At 37.8% G+C, this 21,468-nt stretch overlaps 1 protein-coding gene across 1 annotated transcript in view; it reads left to right on the top strand.

Moving 5' to 3' along the window:
- Positions 1–21,468, top strand: part of LRP1B (LDL receptor related protein 1B) — a gene marked incomplete at its 5' end in the record, with an annotated part of 5,941,474 nt that overhangs the window by 4,940,668 nt on the left and 979,338 nt on the right. Inside the window, one exon of the mRNA XM_044073672.1 lies at positions 9,313–9,435. Within this exon, the coding sequence (XP_043929607.1) occupies positions 9,313–9,435 (123 nt within the window). The remainder of the gene's footprint in view (positions 1–9,312; positions 9,436–21,468) is intronic.

Genomic DNA, 21,468 nt, shown 5'->3' with positions numbered 1-21,468 from the left:
TGTTGTAAGGTTAAGGATCATATCAAATCCAAATCTATTCTATTTTATATAACATCCAATCATCTCTTTCTTCAGTTCTCTATAGCCAATAAAATACAGTATACCGACCATACCTTCGTATCAGCTTATAGCAAGTTTCCTTGCATGTACAGTTAAAGGTGGCATCAAATTGAGAGCTATTCCATCTCATATTTCATCCAATCATTCCTTTTGCTTAGTTATTTGCAGCAAATAGGAGTGCTATGTGCCCAACATATCTGCGTATCAGCATGTAGCTAATTTTCTTATATGTGAAGGTAAAGTGGACTGAAGCAAATACGGATGTCATCTGATGGTAGAATTGAGACTCCTGTTATATTTTTTCCGTTTTGTCAAATTATTTTCACTGTCATTTCCTTATGTCCTTGTATATAAAACCAGAGATTAATGCGGTCATATTCACTTTCATGTTCCAAGAATGTAATCAATAATACTGCAACAAACAAAGATATAATATGCCCAATACACATACATATTTATCTTGAGGGAAACTCTTTAAACCAGCATTGAAGAGCTATTTTTCTTACAGTTCTCCTTTGCTCTTATAATATGACCAACATCAAGAAAATTTATATATCCTCACTAGATGAATCGAGGAAACATACTATATGATTTATAAGGTCAATAAATGACACAAGGGTCCTAAGACTGATGTATAATATAATAAGCCTATAATAGGCATATCATTAAAAATATTATGCACAATGAGGTTACCAGGATTTATAAAAGATGTAATCAGGAAGTTACACGAGATAAAGAAATCAAATTTCTACAGAAGAATTTCTCAATTTCTATTCTACCGATAGATGACATCCGTATTTGCTTCATTCCACTTTACCTTAGCATATAAGAAAATTAGCTACTTATTGCTACTTTTAATTCTGAAAACATTAAAATCTATTTTTAAACGGAACTTCGATCCATTTTTTGTGGACAGCATTACCCAGCTTCGGGTTTCATTTCTACAAACATTCTGTTTGTAGGATTGGACTAGGTGGTTTGTCTGCCGTTGTTTTTGCTGTTTTTCTTGTTTGGCAGTACAGCCTCAGCAGTAGGAAGGTATTTTTTCTCTATATGTAGAAAATAGGAATTGTTTATTATACCACTCTGTTTTCCCATAAAAGTAAATATACTGAAAAGTAGAAAATATTAAAAATATGTAGACTAGCACTACACTGTATTTTTTGATACTTCTGTATTAGTCACACATGTGGATGTAGTTTAACAAACTGCTGTAGCTTTTTTGAATTTGTCCTCAAGGTAGGACACATGTGACTCCACTGATTTTTGGCCAAAAGGTGATAAGGCAGTCCTAATTTAAGTATGCTGACATTTTTGGTTGAGTAAGTGAACTGTGAACCTCCTCAATGAAGTGATCATGTACACTCTTGGTTTTAATTTCAGAGAGTGTGTGTGTGTGTGTGTGTGTGTGTGTGTGTGTGTGTGTGTGTGTGTGTGTGTGTGTGTGTGTGTGTGTGAGTAGACTTTTATGATGGAAATGTTCTGAATTGGGCAGTTTTGTCATTATTGGTTCATGCATTTTGTTTCATTGCCTGCTGGAAAAATGTTCAAGCAATAAATTTAAAATGTGCCCTAACTCTAACAAGTGTGCTGTATTATACAAGGAATATAATTTAATAAAGTCAGAAAGGTATATCAAGGAACACATGTATGGTCCATGTACAAGGGGCCTATGATTTGAAAACAGCCCAAAGATTTTCTTTATGCACCACTGGCCAGATGCATTTTCTTTGGATGTGGTGTGGGTTTCAATGCTGTTTAAATGAATGTGAGTTTCAAGGGCAGAGAAGTTTTAATGCTAAATCTATTTTCATTGTGAGACAGCATTGCTTTGTTTAGCAGATGTCTGTTAGTGTTTGTGCATTGTGCTATAAAATGTAAAAAAAAAATCCAAGTAATCATTGTAGAAGTAAAGCAGTATGCACATTAGTGTTTATGGTAAAGGGGGTGAAATAGCCAAGAAATGGGACATTGGAATGGATGCAGGGGGACTCTTGTGCCATATTTTGGTTCTGTTCTTCAGTTTGCATTTGAAAGTTGATATCACACAATTTCATCAGCGTGGGTGGGGTTACGTAATTATGCATGCGAATTTTAAGTTAATCAACGTACAGATTTGTACTTATTTTTCATAGGCCTTGCCCAGATTTTCAGTGTATATCTATCTATCTATATATATATATATATATATATATATATATATATATATATATATATATATATATATATATATATATATATATATACATACATATCATACATCATAAATTATACTTTCATATTCCCATACCTACATTAAGAAGATCAGTTGTAGTTTTGAATGTTCAGAAACATAACAGCTTAGCTTGAGTATAAGGGACACAGATAACATAAAATGTCAGATAGTCACAACAAATACAAGCTGTTTGGATGAAAGGATTGCTATCATTAGTATAAACTAGTAAATACCAGGGATGGTACTTTTTAGTGTCTGCATACGAGATAATAAATGACATCTAGAAGGCATTAGTCGACATACACATTCAACAAAATATTAACAAAAAACATCAGAAACTAGGCATGCTATACAGGAATAATTGCTTTCTCTCTCTCACCACAAGGCACACTCTGGCCACTACCTACCTTTTGCCCTCTTTACTTTATGAAGCCCCTTTCTTAACCAACTTGTCATACTCCAGCAGCTCCAAACTAGAAAGCTGCTATAACAAAATCTCTAAATTTGCGTCAAACTGTAAAAACTCCACCCACCATTGCCTTTCCCTTCAATCCCTAAATTGGCTAGAACTACCAAACTACCTAACCTATCTGCAGCTCACAACAGCACACAAACTTATATTTCAGCCATCTAACTGTCCTGCTCTAGCTAATATCCTTCCTCCCTACACCCCTAAGAGATCTCTCAGATCTGAACATCAAAATCTGATTGATATCTACAAACCTAAAAGTCCTGCTGGCCAGCTTCTCCTCTCCTTCACTATCGGTAAGGCTTGGAACTCTCTCCCTTCCTCTCTAAGAACTATATCAAGCACTGAAAATTTCAAAACTCTGCTTTTCAAACATCTGTCCACTAAGTGGAAATGCACCTGCTTTCACCCTACCTAAAACTATTCAAAATCTGATAAATATCCTACCTAGAGTGTAAAAAGGTGAGGCTGCCCTTTAGTCCACCTCAACTAAAAACTATCCAAGTACATATTCATACCACATGGAGTGCTCCATTGCACTCAAAATGTCCCAAAGACTTATTTTCATTCTGCTTCATGTAAATGTTGTAAATAGATTTCTTAACTTTCTTCTCTATGTGCTTATATAATTGCATTTTCTCAAACTACTCTATAAGAATTCCTTTACAAATGTATAACCTTCTAAGAATGTGCTCATGTGCTCAAATAATGCTTTGTCTTAAATTACCCCATAAGAACAGCTTATGATTGTATAACCTTTTAGAATAACCTTAGTGAAGTAGTATTTGACTTTGTTGCAATAATGAATGTTTCTATTGTACAAACTTATTACCTCAATGTATCATTCATATTTTATATTTCTGTATTTTATATTTGTACATCTGGAGCTTTTCTCCCCGGGCCTCCACTGAAAATGGGTCTCAGGGCCCAGTGGACTTCCCCGGTAATCAAACTGGAAATAAATGATAAATAAATAAATAAATAAATAAATGACTTCCATGCTGAAGTAATAAAAGGATGTGTCTCTAGGATCAAAACTGGAAAAAAATGCTGCATACTTTTTACTCTCTATTGTTAAGTGAGATAACTAGTCAAGACTAATTAATACTGACATATTCTAAATAGTACCTTATTCATTCAAACTGTTTTACCATGCAAAAACAACAGAATGTACAGTTTCACTTCAAATTTTAAAATACTTTTGCCAAGGCCATGCAGGAAGGAACCTCTGCCCAGCGGTTTGGGAATTCTGCACCCTCACAGAATCTCTGATTACTTAACTCCTTTATTTGCAGACCTGGGAGTAATGCACCAACTTTTCAGTAAGTGTACCTTTTTCAAATAATCAATCACATCTTTCCTGGTGGAACACAAGATCAAAGTAAAGACTCCCAAACCTAGCTGTTTTATTTTCAGATTTCTGATACATATTTTGAAAGAAATGTACCTATGAAAACAGTACAGCAGATGTCTTAGATATAGACGTCATCCTCCCAAAACACACATGCACGCACGCACGCACACACACACACACACACACACACACACACACACACACACACACTCACACACACACACACACACACACACACACACACACACACACACACACACTCACACACACACACACACACACACACACACACACACACACACACACACACACACACACACACACACACACACACACACACACTCACACATGCATACACACACACACACACACACACACACACACACACACTTCCTTGTATGAACCATCCTCATTTTTAATATCTCCTTTTCCTGTTACTTACATTTATCTGTATTTTGGCTCTGTAACTTCAAGCTGTGCTTCAACACTTGCACTTTCTTTCACTTTCCACAGGGTATTATCCCAACAAATACTGGGCCTCTGCATGCCCCACAAAAGAAAGTTTAGTTTAACTTATAGCATACATCCCTCTGTAAATAAATAAATAAATAACTACAGTGGGTGCAGATTTGGTATCCACATACCTACTCCTCGCCCAATTGTCCATTACATTGTAATGATCTTCACAGTTAGTGAAACCCTTGGCTATGTACATGTTCTTAAAACTGGCTTAGCTGCATAGTAGCCAGTACAGGCTTGATCAGCATGTATTCATACCACAATAAATGAAAACTTTAGAATTCTAAAATATATAATACAGCAAAATTAATAGTCATAATTGCCTTTTAATTATAGCCTCTTTTGTCTAAAGCCTGTCAGAAGGCTTATTTATATGACTACAACTTATTTGATCATTCTAAAACCATTAGAAACAATGCTTTACATTTCCCATCTTTTTTTTTCCTTTTTCTTCTAGATATACAAGTTAATGTATATGAGATGTTCTTTTGGGAGCTATTCAGCTGTCTCCTTCAAGTAAATTAGGTGTTGCCTTAATTATTACTTCAGTCTCAGCTAGAATCTGCATTATCCATTCCTTTCAACAGGGATTAGGTACAATATATATTACTGACAACATATATTTTAAGTAAGACATATGCTCGCCTTTTCCTCTTTTTTCTGCAGAAGGATGAATGGTTAATGACATCATTGTATTGACTGGAATTACACACTCAGGGTTCACCAACCAGTACCTGTATTAATCAGTTACATGGGAGGTCTCTGTTGCTTCTGTTTGACCCAGATGGTAGACATTCAGTAGTATTACACAAATGATTGGTCTTGTATAACCAACTCAACCTTGCAATCACCAGGTCACAATCAGATAATCCCATTAGATGAAAACAGAAACTAGCACTGCATGAGAATAAGGCTGACAGATGATTTGTTACACATGTATTTCACGGAAATTAGACTAAAGTTTTTTATAGTTCTCTTGTTGCAGTTTAGTGCACAAAAGTGGCCCTTGCAGTTTGACATTCAGTGATATACATCCCAAATTGTGTGCATTTCTTCTTCTTATTATTATTATTATTCATTTTTCCTTTTCATTCCTCCTACTTGGATATTCAGTATCATGAAAAGAGATACTTGGAAAATTAATCTACATATCTTGAAATCTACAAATATGTATGACAACATATATTTTAAGTAAGACATATGCTTGCCTTTTCCTCTTTTTTCTGCAGAAGGAAATTAGCAAAACATAAACCTGTTTAATGCTATAAAATGCTTCTGCCACCTCTCATGTCAAGTCTCACAGCTGGCCAAGCATTTTCACAAAAACAACTGAAGTTAAATTTTAGAGTGTCTGAAAAATGAACAAAAAGGTTTTACAACAACTTTAACTTGTGCTCAGGACTTTCCTGAATGAATTTCCGTTGTCCAAGAGTATAGTTTTGCTTGCACTCAAAGGGAAACTCGTAATTCTGGGAGTGGTTTTCCCCACAGAGAGTCATTAGTGCACCTGATTTGATGGCGAGGTACAAATGAGAATTAGATGGCTACTGGCTAATCTAGAACTGAGGAATTAAGAATGAGGAAGTACTGCTAATGAATTAATCAAACATCTTTCATTTGTGTTATGTATGGGACTTTTGGATAACTCATACTTTTACTAAAAATGCTATGAAGATTGTTTTGACTTCTAAAAATGCATTGATGATTGCTGTCAAGTCCTCCTTCAATAATGTGGAATAGAGTATTTGAAACCGTCTTCAACCATTTGTACAATATTCCATCCCAAGCAGTAATATAGTCCATTACTAAATAAAATCCATGTTTAAGAAGGATCTGCCATCTCAAATATAGTGAACTGCAATGATCTATTCTTATCAAATTTTCATATTTGATTTGTGTCCAGTGTCAATATAACTACAGATGATTGGAAATTAGGCTCTTGACTGGTGGTGGAATGTTTGGTAATACATACAATAAGGGGTAGTAAATAATTCCAAAACAGTGTTTGTTCCAGCAAATGACTTCAGAACCTCTGCATCCAGCTTTATGTACTCAAAAAAAAAAAAAAAAAAAAAAGAAAGAAAAGAAAACACAGCAGCCTATTAGCATATGCCAGAGTAATTTATGTGTGCATAGAAACTTTTGGTTTTATACTACTTGTTGATGCACAACAATCATTTGTATTTGGTGATGTGAAGTTCTGTACAGATTGCCAGAAAAAATGAATAGGTTTGAGACTGAAGCAATATGAAAATATATTTACAATGTCAGTGATCTGCGCTTCTGAAAAAAGAAATTCTATCTTTAGCGGCTGTAATTCCAGGATTTTTTCCCATCATTGTTGAATATAATTTCAACTCATTACCTCAATGCTATTATACCCATATATGTTTTAGTGAGGATTCTTGTATGCTCTGTGTGTACGTAATGTTTTATTTTTATATATATATAAATGAGAAATCTTCCGTTTATGCCTCAAGATACAGCACAAGACGGGAGATTTCCCATTTCCCCACTGTAACACGATCTTGGAGTTGGTATATTTAAGTGAAAGCCCATAACATTAAAATTCCAAACATTGAGACCGAAATCTTGAAAATTCAAAAGAGTGAAAATTCAAAATATTGAATCCCATTACATTGAAAATACATAGGAAATTAGCATGTACTATATTGCAGCATAACTACATACAGAAACAAATAAAAAAACAAACTATATTACACTTCTTCAAATATAAGCAGGGGGGCAAGCCCCCCTGTGCCCCCCAAACCCCCTGCTACTTAAATATATGAACTCCGAGATGCCACTACACTACATTAAAATGTGTTACGCTGTAGTATAGTAAGTAAAAAGAGAAGATAACTGAGGTTATCTATGAAACTCCGGAAAGTATCGGAGAGATATACGGCAATGAGTAATGTTTTAACAGTGAAGTAGTGTCTCTAAGAGCAGGTTGAGGATAGTTTTTTTACAATTTAAACAGGTAGTCATAAAGTGCGCGATGGTATGTTTACTGTTTTGTTCTGTGTAGTGCGATCTCGGAGTTGATATATTTAAGTAACGGGGTGTGGGGGGATGGGTGATGTTTTGAATTTCAGTGTTATGGGTTATCAGTGCTCTAAAGTGAATCCGTATATATATATATATATATATATATATATATATATATATATATATATATATATATATATGTATATATATATATATATATATATATATATATATATACACATATGCACACACACACACACACACACACATATATATATATATATATATATATATATGTGGGAACACTTCACATAATCGAATTACTGAAATCTCGAATTTCATATGGTCGAGACCATATGATCGAGATTTCAGTAAATCAAATATGTGTAGTGTTTAAAAATAAGAGTTTACTTACCTTAATACATTGCGTGCACACAGAGGCAAGGATTCTTGTATGCTCTGTGTGTACGTAATGTTTTATTTTTTTGCGGTGTTGACAGGAAATGAGAAATCTTCCGTTTTGCGCTTCCGCATACAGCACAAGACGGGAGATTTCCCATTTCCCCACTGTAACACGATCTTGGAGTTGGTATATTTAAGTAGGGGGGGTGTGGGGGGCACAGCCCCCCACATGGGGGGTGCAGGGGGGCAAAAGTTTGTCTTTTTTTTTTGTTGGTTTCGGTTCAGAAACTCGATCTTTTGGTTTAGGTTATTTGCATTTCAAGATTTTGTGGTACAGGGAGGATCGGGAAATTCACCGTTTTCCTCACTGGAGTGAAATCTCAAGAGTTGCTATATATGATATGCCCATTTCACCTCCTGCAAAAACATATAAAAAGGGTATATTTTTGTTGTTTTTTTAAGTTCGAGTTTTCGGAAATCTGATCATATCGTCTTCACAATATGGATTTCAAATTTTTTTAAAACTCGAGCTTCTGGCATAGACCCAAAGTGTATATCTGTGTGTGTGTGCGTGTGTGTGTGTGTCTGTGTGTATATATATATATATATATATATATATATATATATATATATATATATATATATATAAATATATTTTTCTTTTTTTCTTTAAAATCAACCTCCTTTTTTCATTTTCTACATGGGGTATGGGATATGTACTATTACTAGTGCAAAGTACTCCGTAAAGCAAACTGACAATATTACTAATGATAAATGTAATAAGAAATACAACCTTTAGGGAATAAGTGCTTAAAAATGCCAGCTACAATGAAAATTACATGTTTTTTTCTAGACAACACAGATTCCTGAATTTTTTAATATTTTTCCTTATAAAATTGAAAATCTGCATCCCTGGTAATATGGAAAACAAAACAATTAAGGGTTATATAAAAAATTCATTAAAAATCAATTTAAAAATATCTGTGTAGTCTGTTATTGTGACATATACTGAGGGCAACCTGCCAGCAGGATTACCCAAATGTAATGACTGCAACATTGAAACACTTAGAATAACTTACATCTTAATAACTTACATCTTAACTTTAAGATGACAAAATGTATTAAAGTTTCTGAATCTAATTTTAAACTAGTGACCATTCTAAGAAAGTTGTGCAGCAAACAGATTTAGAACATTTGCTTGAAGATGAAAGAATTATTGTTCAAGCTGCAAAAACTTTCAGATTATATATTACATTCTCACAGATACAGTATATTACATTCACACATTTGTTTCATTTACAGGGCATTATTTATGCAAATCAGATGAATTTCTTTGTAATAACACACTATGCAAACTTCATTTTTGGGTGTGTGATGGAGAAGATGACTGTGGAGATAACTCAGATGAAGATCATAATATGTGCGGTAAGTTTATGAAAATGGTATATTTTATATTTTAATACATTCAGATGGAAATGTTTGTAAAAGATATGTCTAAATCAAGAATGTTAAAGTGTTTCAGTTATTCAGCAAACATGTGATCTGTTAGTTTTTGTTTTCTTTCCAAAACTGCCTATAACAATGTTTTATGCATTTTTTTTGCTATTTTTTCAGGAATCTTGCAGTACTGACAAGTAACATTAAGCCACAGCTTACATGAGCCTGCTGCGTTGACAGTGATTGCATTAAAACAGTAGCTCCTGAGCTGTGAAGTTGAATGGTGCTGTACTACACTGTTGTTTATGACATGTTTTTGAAATCTTGAAGTAGGGATGCTGGCTGTAGCTTTCTAGCTGTCAATGTCAGTGATAGTTAAAAAATGCAGCTTCATATGGCAACTGACTTTTGTTTCACGTGCATTGAACAGTGGCGAATACCATGTGTTTATGGTCATCCCTGCATTGTGTCTACTGTGTACAGCTGGAAACATAGACTACCTTTGTTCCTGAAGGTTTAGTCCAGCAGTCAGCACTTGGCCTGACTGAGACTCATGGGAGTTTGCCAGATTGTCATAATTATCACTGAGATGCAGGTATTATCATCTGCTGCACAGAGACAGGTCCTTTGAGGTTGATATCCTAGCCTTGGTCTTTAAACTAGCAGTACCCTCTCACTCTTCGCTGCCTACTAACAACAGGCCCATGAAGTCATTTGCTTCAGGCATCTCATCAGCACCACATGCTCTAACAGGTCTACTTCAGATGATCGAAGTTGCAAAACTTTAAAACTTTGAGCATCAAATTAAAAAAAATGTTTTCTTTTACATTTTTGCCTACACCCCCTGCTAATTAAATATACCAACTCTGAGATCACACTATAGTGAGAAAATTGGTAAATTTCCCATTCCGTACTGCACAGCAATGTCCATTCAGAACTTTTGAAGTTTCAAAACTTTGATCATCTGGTCCTCAGCCATATGATGTTCAAAGTTTTGCAACTTTGATCATCTGAAGTAGACCCAGTGTAACACCTCTGCAGAAGTAATAGCAAAACAATTCTATATCAATATTCTTGGACTGTCGTAGTTGACAGATTATTTAGCATTCAGGCTGACAATGACTTTACATGCTACAACCTCAAAAAGTCAGGGGGCTTGCTGATGGCGGCTAGATTTTTTGGAGTTCCTCCTCTTATTTCCTGCTGATTGTTATATTTCCCTTGCAGGTACTTCTCTCCTTCTTTATGCAGCAGCAGTATACCTAATTGTTTGAATATTGTCCAAGATAAGTTGTACTCCACTGTAATAACAGATTAGCTTCTGCATTCTCTGTCTTGATCATGTCATAATAGGCTCCAATGGTGTATGATGAAAATCCAAAAAAAAAAAAAAAAAATATATATATATATATATATATATATATATATATATATATATATATATATATACAGCATTAATTGCACTGTTTCTCTTTACAGTTCTCATTGCCTATACTTAAAGCTCTTATGCCAGCACCTGGGACTTCCTTGGCACCTTTTGTTAGTATCTGTTATACTAAGCCTGATTAGTCACCCTTTCCTCTCCTTCTATATGCTGTAGCTCTGTGGTGATATATGAATTTTTACTGCTGCACTGTTATTTCAGCCATCTACCTAAACACATAGCAGTCTATTCTTTTTGTTGAAACATGGTTTGCTACAGTGTGTTGTGCTGAGATACAGTGGACCCCTTTCTCATACAGGTGGAGCAGGAAACAGCCAAAAACATCAGGGAGAATATCCTTTAGCTCCTTCATTATCCATGTGAATTGCTAAGAGGCTTAGAATGAAAATGTTGTCAATGAATGTATGGAGAAAATGGCAGCACAAGACTGCTCTGTAAAGTCATATGTAGCATGTTTGCCCAAGCACAAACCATACCAACGCTCTCTCACACACATACGCACACACACACACTTACATGCCAATACCTATAAAAACTTTGTGTTACTATACACAAACACAATATACTCGAGTGCATCTTTACCTGAAATTCAATAAAGTTCCTTGCACTGCGACGCATTCTTAAAATAAAATACAGTTGTGGTGCAATTGTACTGATCAGTGTGATGCAGATGGCATTTGAGCATGTTATCTGTGTGCATCTAGGTATACATTCATGCAGCTGCATGAATGAGGTACCAGGGAGTCAAGTCTTTCCCCTTTGAAACATGTTGGTCAACTACAAACTGACCTTGTGGGATGATTCCAATAAATGGAGAATTTATTGTGATTGCATGATCTGTACCAAAATGCATTGTAACTAGTTTGAACAATGCTTTACTAAAGAAGTCCATGAAGGGGTACCTGAATGACAGAAGTGATATGAGGTAGATGACACATAGGTTCATAGATTCATAGGTTGGTACTAGGCTATTGGCCCTAGGGCCTATACAAGCCTAGCCATAACAATTCCCTGGATATTTCTTCCCACAATATTTACTTCACTGGACCCCTGTCTAGCAGGGCGACTGACGTGATCACTGGGGTGAATTTCCTATCTCCTATCCAGTTGTCAAGGTTCTTTTTGAAGAGGGCCAACGAGGTGCTCTGTTTGACATGTATGGGAAGTCTATTCCAGAGTACGGGGAGTCTCTGGGTCAGGAATCTATCCCTCCAACGTGTTTTGTTCATTGTGATGAGAAGGTTTAGATCCCTGGAGCATGTGGCTCTGAGGGATTGAGATTTCTTTAAGTGGAGCATGTCCAACAGCTCAGGGTTTGACATGGCCTTGTATGTTAAGCAGAGATTGCTTCTGAGTAGACGATATGCCACAGAGTATAGAGTTTTTTTAGATGGTCAGCATAGTGTATCTGCTTTGGGCCTGTGATTCTTTTAGTGAGGTATTTCTGCGGCCTTTCCAGCTGTTGCAGATATCTTGTGAGGTACATACCAAATGGTGCATTGTACTCTATAATGGATCTAATGAGGGATGAGTACAATGGGACAATGACCTCCTTTTTTCTGGATGAAAAGCCCTTAGTGATGAGCTGTGCAACATAGAAGGACTTCCTGACTGTTGTGGTGATGTTGTTATCGAAGGTGAGACCACTGTCCACCTGTGTCCCTTAGTCTCTCATCACACTTTCATTGTTTAGTGTACTGCCACCTATGTGGTAATTCACAGGCACATGGTTTTTCCCAAAGGGGATAACTGTACATTTCTTGGCATTAAGCTTGAGCCTATGGCACTGGCACCAAGCATCTGTTTCTGTAAGGCCCTTTTGTAGAATATCCACATCATTTGGGGATTCAATAATGGCTCCCAGTTTGCAGTCATCTGCAAACTTTGTTAGCCAGAGTCCCTTAGTGTTGGCCTGTATTTCAGAGAAGTAGATGCCAAACAAGAGCGGTCCCAGGAATGAAACATGAGGTACTCCACTTGTCAGTTATCTGGAGCTGGATTTGGAGTCGGCTACTTTTACAGTCTGGGTTCTGTCAGTAAGCCAGTTGGCAACCCATCGAGTGACTTAGGGATTTATGCCCAGCTTAGTAAGTTTATATATGATTCCAGAGTGGGGGATGGTGTCGAAGGCCTTGGTGAGGACCAGATAGGCTGTGTGGACTGCCTTACCCTCATCCATAGCTCTGGAGACTGATTTGAAGAAGTCAATCAGGTTCAGGAGTCAAGATCGGCCCTTCACGAACCCAACCTAGGTGGGGTCCAGTGTTTGAAGGTTGCCAATGTCTTTGTTTATAAGTACCATGATAATGTGTTCCATGCCCTTGCAGATCAGGCTGGTCAGACTGATTGGACGATAGTTCCCGGGATCCAAGGTGGATCCCCCATTGTGGAGTGGGATAACTGTAGCTGTACATCACTCAGTGGGCACGAAACCTGAGGTGAGGCTATGAATAAACATGACACTTAGGTGAGGTGCCAGTTCATTTTGTAGTTCATGTAGTACACAGCCCGGGAGTTACCTTTCTGACTGGGATTAATAGTGGAACAGGTAATGAGGATACTGATAGCTTCTAGAGATGTCCAAGCACCAGGTGGAGGTATGGTCTCTGAGAAAACTATCAGAGTTGGTAATAAGGGTCTTTTTTGAGACTCCTCAAACTGTTTCTGTAGATTAACAGAATGCCAATAAAGGAGTCTATGTTCAGTCTTATTCTGCTCTTAAAGTGTGCACTATTAGGAAGCATAACATCAGTACACATTAACTGAAAAAGGGCTACAGCGATGTATTGATCCTTCATACTTTCTTGTTGTAAGTATTGATCAGAAGGTTTAACTTTACTTCACGTTGTAGTTCTGAGACTGATTCCATAAGTCTCTGTATTGACGTTATGTGACTTAACAAATCACTAAACCAAACAGTGCTTTCATGTAACTCCTGAAAAAAAAAGACGTACCTAAATGTTTACCAGTTTAGCACAGGCTCAAACATGTTATTTCAGGGTTAGGACTAAAATTTCTTACCTGCATGCATCAATACATGCCGTGTCTGATGGAAATAATTTTACCATCTATATACAAGTCCAGCCTTCTTTTTAAAAACAGAAAGATCAGAATTTGTGTTAACTTAACAGATGACTTGTTTCTCAAACTTTGCCACCTTTGAATATTACTTCTGTTACAGACCTTGATGTTAACGCATGGTTCTTTAATCTTAGATAATTTTCAAACTTCCTGAAGAGTAACAGCTTGCATAGGAGTGGACCTACCCTTGGTCTAAAAAGAAGGCACACATTACTTTTCCAAAAATAGCAAGATGTTGAAAACAGTGATAGAGTGATATGTGTATATATATCACTGTCTATCTATATATCTAGATTGACAGAGATAGATATGTCCTGGTACATGGAGTTTGTACCCTGTAACACATTAACAGATCTTTGGAGATATGCAGAAGCAAGTCACGTATTCCAAAATTAATCTCACAGCTGTTCTAAGCAATTGAATCGGTATGGCTTCTGTTCTGCTATTGACTTTTTTGCATCATATTTCTGTTTTATATCACTGTCTCAAAGAAGAAAAGTCCTATAAGAAAATTACAAAAAATGAAAGACAAAGTGGCTTTTTTGGAGGGGGGTTCTGATCTCCTCACCTGACTGTAAAACAACTCCACAGTTGCTTAATTAACATATTCATTATGCTTCAGCTGAAATTCCTATGACATTTTGTAGAACACAGAGTTAACAGAATTCTTAAAATCTCACTGCCCAAGTGAGAACTACATAAATTATCTGTGCATTGTGGATGTTCTTGCTTATAGAGAACTTGTGTGATTTAAAATGCTTATACTATGCAAGTTGCCTGAAGGATGCTGCCAGTTGTTAACCATATTACACCCCTACATTTTAGTAGGAAAAACAATTTCCTTAACTGAGAATAATTTATTCAGCAGACTCTGTATGTGCACCTTAGTGCTACACAGCTACAGTCTTCTTGCTGAAGTAGTGAAAACTATGTAGTACGCGATTCATAAAGGATCACACGATAGCTATAATGGGATTTAATGGGATACTAATTGTGCATATCTCTGAAATACATTACGGTCAAGCTCTACCAGTCTGAGGAGAAAGTGTTGTTCTCTTGCAAACAATTGTTATGAAGGTATATCTACACTTCATTGCAGTGCATTCCTTTAATCATTTTTGTAAGTGTTTTCTACGTTCCAGTTCATTTTTTCACACTGGCACTGCACCTCCTGTGTTTCTTTTTCTCTACTACAGTGAAACCACTGAGTCAGTATACATAACTTAGTAGCTGGGGGCCAAACCACCCATATTGAGGGTGCAGGGGGCTTGCCTTCTTGCAAAAAAAAACGTTTTTTTCTTTCTTAAGTCATGAATTAACACTAGCAGTTGAAGTAAAAGATAACTACAGCTCCCATTATTTCAGAAAACTAAGACATAACTCTCAGTGCTACTACAAATGTTTCCATAATGGAGCCTCTCAGTCAGACCTAAAATACACTGTAAACATTCTAGCTAACATGTTTGCAACAAATTCCTACCCAGGAAACTACCATCTGTGAGTCTCTCACACCCCATGCACTTCCAGTCGCTTGTTCTTAAAGTTCTGTCGAAGATCAAGAATGCCTCATCCACATGCTAGACAACATACCAGGTTGTCATCTAAAAAGTACTAAACATGAACTTCCTGATTCCCTCATCAAACTGTTTAACCTATGCCTTGCCACGAGTTATTTCCCTGACTCTAGCACACTGTTGTGATAATGCCTGTCCATAAGGGCAGACCCATCACAGACTTCAGTAACTATAAACCAAGAAGCCTTGCAAGTCTTAAATGTATAACAACAGAGTGCAATTTTACATTATTCAAAAATCATGACATCAAAATTGTGACTAAGCTTAACCTACACAAATCATTTTTATAAAGAGCAGGCCCTGCCTGCTGAACCTTGTCAACTAATTTGAAAAGGCTGCACAGGCAGATGACAGCAGTTACATTATCATACCTCTCAAATGTTTAGATTTTTGAAGGATGCCCAGATTTTTCTATCACTAAATTATGACAAAACAAATTGAGTTTCAGACTTTGTATCATTTAGAAAATTCATGCTAATGCAAAACATATAATTCTAGCAGCATTCCAAGTTTAAAAGAAAAAAATAATTAAAATCTGTCCTTGATTTCGATATTATGTCCCCCCCCCTTTTTTTGTCTTCATTCAGACTTCTTGCCATAAGAGGTTAAAAGGTACATACACGACCCATGCTGCCTACCTTGTTTAGGCAAAGGCATTTGATATACTGCATAATGACATTCTTTCAAAGCTGACAGTCTTAAACATAAATCCCTGTGTAGTAAGATAGCTAGCTAAATGGCTTAAGGATATGATACACATCACCTGAATGAGTGATGCCTCTTAAGACAGAGAGAAGATGACCAGTGCTGTCCCCCTTGGAATTGCACCTGATGTTTGGCATGTGTTTCTTCATCTTTCAGATTGATAGTAGCAATCTTTGGTTAACAAAATTTGCTATTGACTGCACGTTGGGTGTGGTTGTCAAATCTTCTTTGTATGCATATACTTAACAAAAACAATGGACTAAGGTCAGTTCCTAGTGCTTAGAAAACGGATCAAACTAAATATAAAAAAAAATGCAGCATCACTCCTTCAGGAAGCAGAAACACAATGCATCACACTGCATTGAAAATATCCAATTTCCATATGAATTAGTAGTTAGAGTTCTGGGCACTGGTGATAATAGCTCCATCTCCTTTGACCAACACATGGTGACAGCTGTTAGGAAATCCTAGTACATTTCACAACTTATTGCTAAAGACTTCTTTTTTTGAACCAGGGAAGGCATTGCTCCCCCTCTTCTTTTTTCTACCCTAGTCAGAGCTATTATCGAATGTAATGCACACTTCAGCATGTATCTAGCCAGGTACATTAAAAACTCAAAATACTGCAAAGATCCATAACAGAAAGAATCTGTGTTCTCAAAACCCTTAGCTACGAGGAGATAGTAAAATCCTTGTCCTGTATTCGGTGTAGTACAGGTTTCTGAATGGAGACTTGTGTCTAGCTTAGCATGCCATATATTATAAAGAACACTGCTTTGTTTTGTAACACACAGATTACAGAAACTGATAACAATGTTCGATCAGAAAGCATTCTGTCTATAGACAATTGCATAATTTTTCCAAAGTTAGAGAAAAGAGGCAAGGGGCAGGGTAAAAGGAAGAAATCAAAAAATGAATCGGAAGGATTGAAGAATGCTACTGTGCGAACAAAAAGAGAATAAAGACCAATGTTGACAACATGGCTCAGGCTGTGTAAGTACAAAGACAGCTGGGTGAGAATTGTATGCCTGCAGATGAAATAAACAATGAAATAAACAATGAAAATAGTGAGGTTAATACGATTAATGGTGATGAAGATCATTCATTTGTAACAAGTGATCGATCAGACATTATGATGGCGTACCTATAGACCCAAATGTCCTCAAGTGGGTCAGGAGGGTGGAGTCATAATCCCCTGATATATAGGTCATGCTGAGAAGGGGGATCATTTCAGCAGCAGTTTGCTTGATCGGGGTGATGCAGTTGTCACAGCAGAAATGGAGCCATTAGTCAGCAACTGGTCAAGCAGGCTGATCAGACTGCAACTTCTTTTCGTAATTATGGATTGTGGCAGTGGTCTTGTAGGCAAGGGCTTTGTCTAGGATGTAATGGTTTCCCATTTTGTTTCCTGCTTAGTGAAATCTTTTCAATCCTTCTTTATTTACTTACGTTGCCTTAACACTTTAAGAAGCGCGAGCAATAGCTCATCATGCACCATTTGTTGTCACGGCATTTTGGATACCTTTGTTTAATTTAAAGCTTGGTATCTAGCAGCTGTATGTATTCTTAGGGCATGGTGGTTATTGTGGCTAGACCATTTGATGAGCATATTTATGAGTATTTGTTATCAAGAGAGATTTTGGATACTCAGTCTTTTCTAAGTGCAACATTAGGTTCATAGGTTCATAGGTAGGTACTAGGCTATTGGCCCTAGGGCCCATACAAGCCTTGCCAAAAAATGTACCCTGGCTTTCGCCACCCAAGAAAATTATTTTCCTGTGCCCCTGTCGAGCAGAGACACAGAAGTGATCCCTTGGGTGAATTTCCTATTTCCCATCCAATCATCAAGATTTTTCTTGAAGAGTACTAATGAGGAGCTTTGTTTGATATAGATAGGTAGTTTATTCCAGAGTATGGGAAATCTCTGGGACAGGAATCTATCAGCATGTATTTGTGCCAGAGTTTCTCTTTCCATAGTGATATTTAAGTGTAGCTCCTTAAGCTGGGTTTTTAGATTAAAATAAAGAAGCCTGTTGATGTTATTGTTGCTGCTATATTAATAGGAGTTGTTTACTAAAGTCAAAAGACAAGTTTATAGATATTTGGGCATCTGTGAACACAGCCTCCATTGCTTGAGCAGTGTTTTCTACATCTAATTTTGTGATTTATCATTTAAACAGCTGATTTGTTTTCAAGATTGTCCTACAGCATGGAGCAGTTACCAACCGACGTGGGTCATTTTTTTATAGTTTCATAGTTTAGTACTAGGCTATCTGCCCTGGGGCATTTGTAAGCCTAGCCATAGTGATGTGGCTTTCGCCACCCCATGAAATGGTACAAAAATGCACAGAATAGATTTAGAATACTGTGCCTCTGTCTAGTAGTGACACAGTGAAGGTCCCCTTATATAATAGAATTAGTTTACTGTGCCCCTGTCTAGTAGTGACACAGATGTGACCCCTGGGGTAAACTTACGATCTCCCATCCACTCATCAAGATTTCTCTTGAAGAGAGTCAGTGAGGGGCTCTGCCTAACATGAACTGGGATCTTGTTCCAAAGCATGGGAAGCCTCTGGGTTATGAATCTATCCCTCCAGCATGTCCTATTCATACTTGTGCCGAGGTTTAAGTCTTTAGCTCTCGTGGTTCTGATGGATTTGGATTTTTTGAGGTGGAGTATGTCCATCAGTTTCTGATTGGGCATGGCCTTGTACATCAGGCAGAGATCACCTCTGAGCTGGCGGTATGCTACTGAATAGAGCTGGAGTTTCTTTAGTCTGGCAGAATAAGACATATGTTGGAGACCCTTGATCCTCTTGGTGAGATACTTTTGTGGTCTCTCCAGCTGTTGCAAATGCCAGGTGAGGTACATACCAAATGGGGCATTGTACTCAATCATGGGTCTGATGAGGGAGGAGTATAGGGGTACAATGACATCCTTGGATCTGGATGTGAACCCCTTCATGATAAGGTGTGCAAGGTAGAATGTTTTTCTAACCACTTTGGCAACGTGGGTGTCAAATGAGAGGTCACTGTCGACTTGGGTCCCTAGGTCTCTGATTACTTTTTCCGTACTCAGTGGGTTGCTGTCTATGTGATAATTTGTGGGTACTTTGTTTTTCCCAAAGGGGATGACTATACATTTTTTGGCATTTAGTTTAAGGCCATGACTCCGGCACCAGTTGTCCGTTTCTGTGAGGCCTTTTTGTAGGATGTATGTGTCCGCTGGTGTATCGACTATGGCGCCTAGTTTGCAGTCATCTGCGAACTTTGCCAGCCACAACCCTTCCATGTTTGCTTTAACATCTGAGAAATAAATGCCGAACAAGAGGGGTCCCAGGACAGATCCCTGTGGGACACCACTTGTGACTGGCTTTGAGTCTGACATTGCTCCAGCGATTTTAACTTTATGGGTTCTGTCCTTTAGCCAGTTTGCAACCCATCTAGTGACATAAGGGTTTACATTTAAGCTGTTGAGCTTATCTATGATGCCTGAGTGGGGTATTGTGTCGAAGGCCTTAGCCAAGTCCAGGTAGGCTGTATGGACTGCTTTTCCCTCATCAATGGCTCTAGTGACTGTTTTGAAAAAGTCAACCAGGTTCAAAAGGCAGGATCTGCCCTTTACAAAGCCGAACTGGGTGGGGTCAAGTGTCTGTAGGTCCCCTATGTCTCTGTTTATGAGTTCCATAATGATTCTTTCCATAGCTTTGCAGACCAGGCTGGTTAAGCTTATGGGGTGGTAGTTCCCAATGTCTGTAGAAGTACCCCCTTTGTGGAGTGGGACAACTGTTGCTGTACGCCAGTGTTCAGGTACATATCCTGTAGTAAGGCTAAGGTTAAATAGCATTTTTATGTGCGGGTTTAGCTCCTCTTGGAGTTCACGTAGCAGGCAACCCGGGATACCATCAGGTCCCATTGATGATGTGTTTTTAGCTTTGTTGAGGGCGGTTCTCACTTGGACATCTGAGGTGACAGGGAGATTACATTCAGCTGGGATAAGTATTTCTTCTTTTGGGGGTGAGGGAGGGGAGAAATTTGCACTGAACCTGTCAGCCAGAATGTTGGCAATATCTGTGGGTTCAGTGTATTTTTTGTTGTTGTGAACTAACTCTGAGCATATCTGAGGGTTTCTGCCCAGGTTTCTAACATAGCTGAAGAAAGCTTTGTGGTTATCTTTAGTGTCCTTAGCGATTTTTCTCTCAGAGTTGGCCTTGGATGTTTTTATGAGAGAACATAGTTTTCTGCTAATGTTGATCAGAGATGTCTTCCCTTTATGGGATTTTGCTCTGTCGTGCAGTAGCTTCCTTCTTTTGTTATACAATTTGTTAATGGCTGAGGTCCACCAGACAGGATGCTTGCCTTTGATGGAGAGGGACTTGGATTGATTTGGGATTGCATGATCCATGCATTCTTGGAGATGTCCATAGAAAGCATTTGTGAAGGATTCGGCATTGTTGGATATGGTATCCACTGGCCCAGTGGGCTTAAAGGATACCATCTCAGTCTTAAGAAGAGTGAAGTCTGCTTTTGAGAAGTTTTTCACTGTTGTCTTTTGTGCTGGGGGTGGAGGTGGGATATGTATATCCAGGGTGATTAGTTTGTGGTCAGATCTCACTAGTGAGGGGTATACCTCTGGTGTGGAGCATTTTGTCCTCATGTTTGTGATGATCAGGTCTAGTATATTATCTCCCCTAGTGGGAGAGGTGACTAGTTGTTCCAGTGCATTTGAATTTATGAATTCCAGGAACCTTTGGGCTAGGGTGTTATGGCTAGAATAATATACCCAATCTATGTTTGGGTAGTTGAATTCTCCCAGTATGATGGTATTTTGTGATACATTCATATCCTCCAATGTCTTCAGGAAGGCTGAGTGGGGTTCCTGAGATTGGGAGGGTGGTCTGTAACATGCTACCAGTTGTATAGCAGTTTTGCCTATGGTTAGTTGCACCTGTATGGTCTCTGATGCTTCATGTGTTGCTACTAACCTGGAGGTGTGGGTGTCCTTGATGAATATGGACACTCCCCCTCCCTTTGTGGTTCAGCCTGGGTTTTGGGGCCGAAAAGTATGATACGAGGTATAGCCTGGTAGTGCTAGGGTGCTCTCAGGAGCCTTGAACCAGGTTTCAGTTACTGCACAGACGTCGATGTTCTCCATACTGAGGAGTGTATCGAGTGCCTGCATCTTGAGATTTAGACTTCTGGCGTTCAGCAGCATTA

Source organism: Protopterus annectens, chromosome 6.part0 (genome assembly GCF_019279795.1).
Source record: "Protopterus annectens isolate FY-2018-M chromosome 6.part0, PAN1.0, whole genome shotgun sequence".
Classification (NCBI taxonomy): domain Eukaryota; kingdom Metazoa; phylum Chordata; order Ceratodontiformes; family Protopteridae; genus Protopterus; species Protopterus annectens.
Note: the sequence above shows the minus strand (reverse complement) of the source record. Positions and strands in the feature narration are given on the sequence as shown.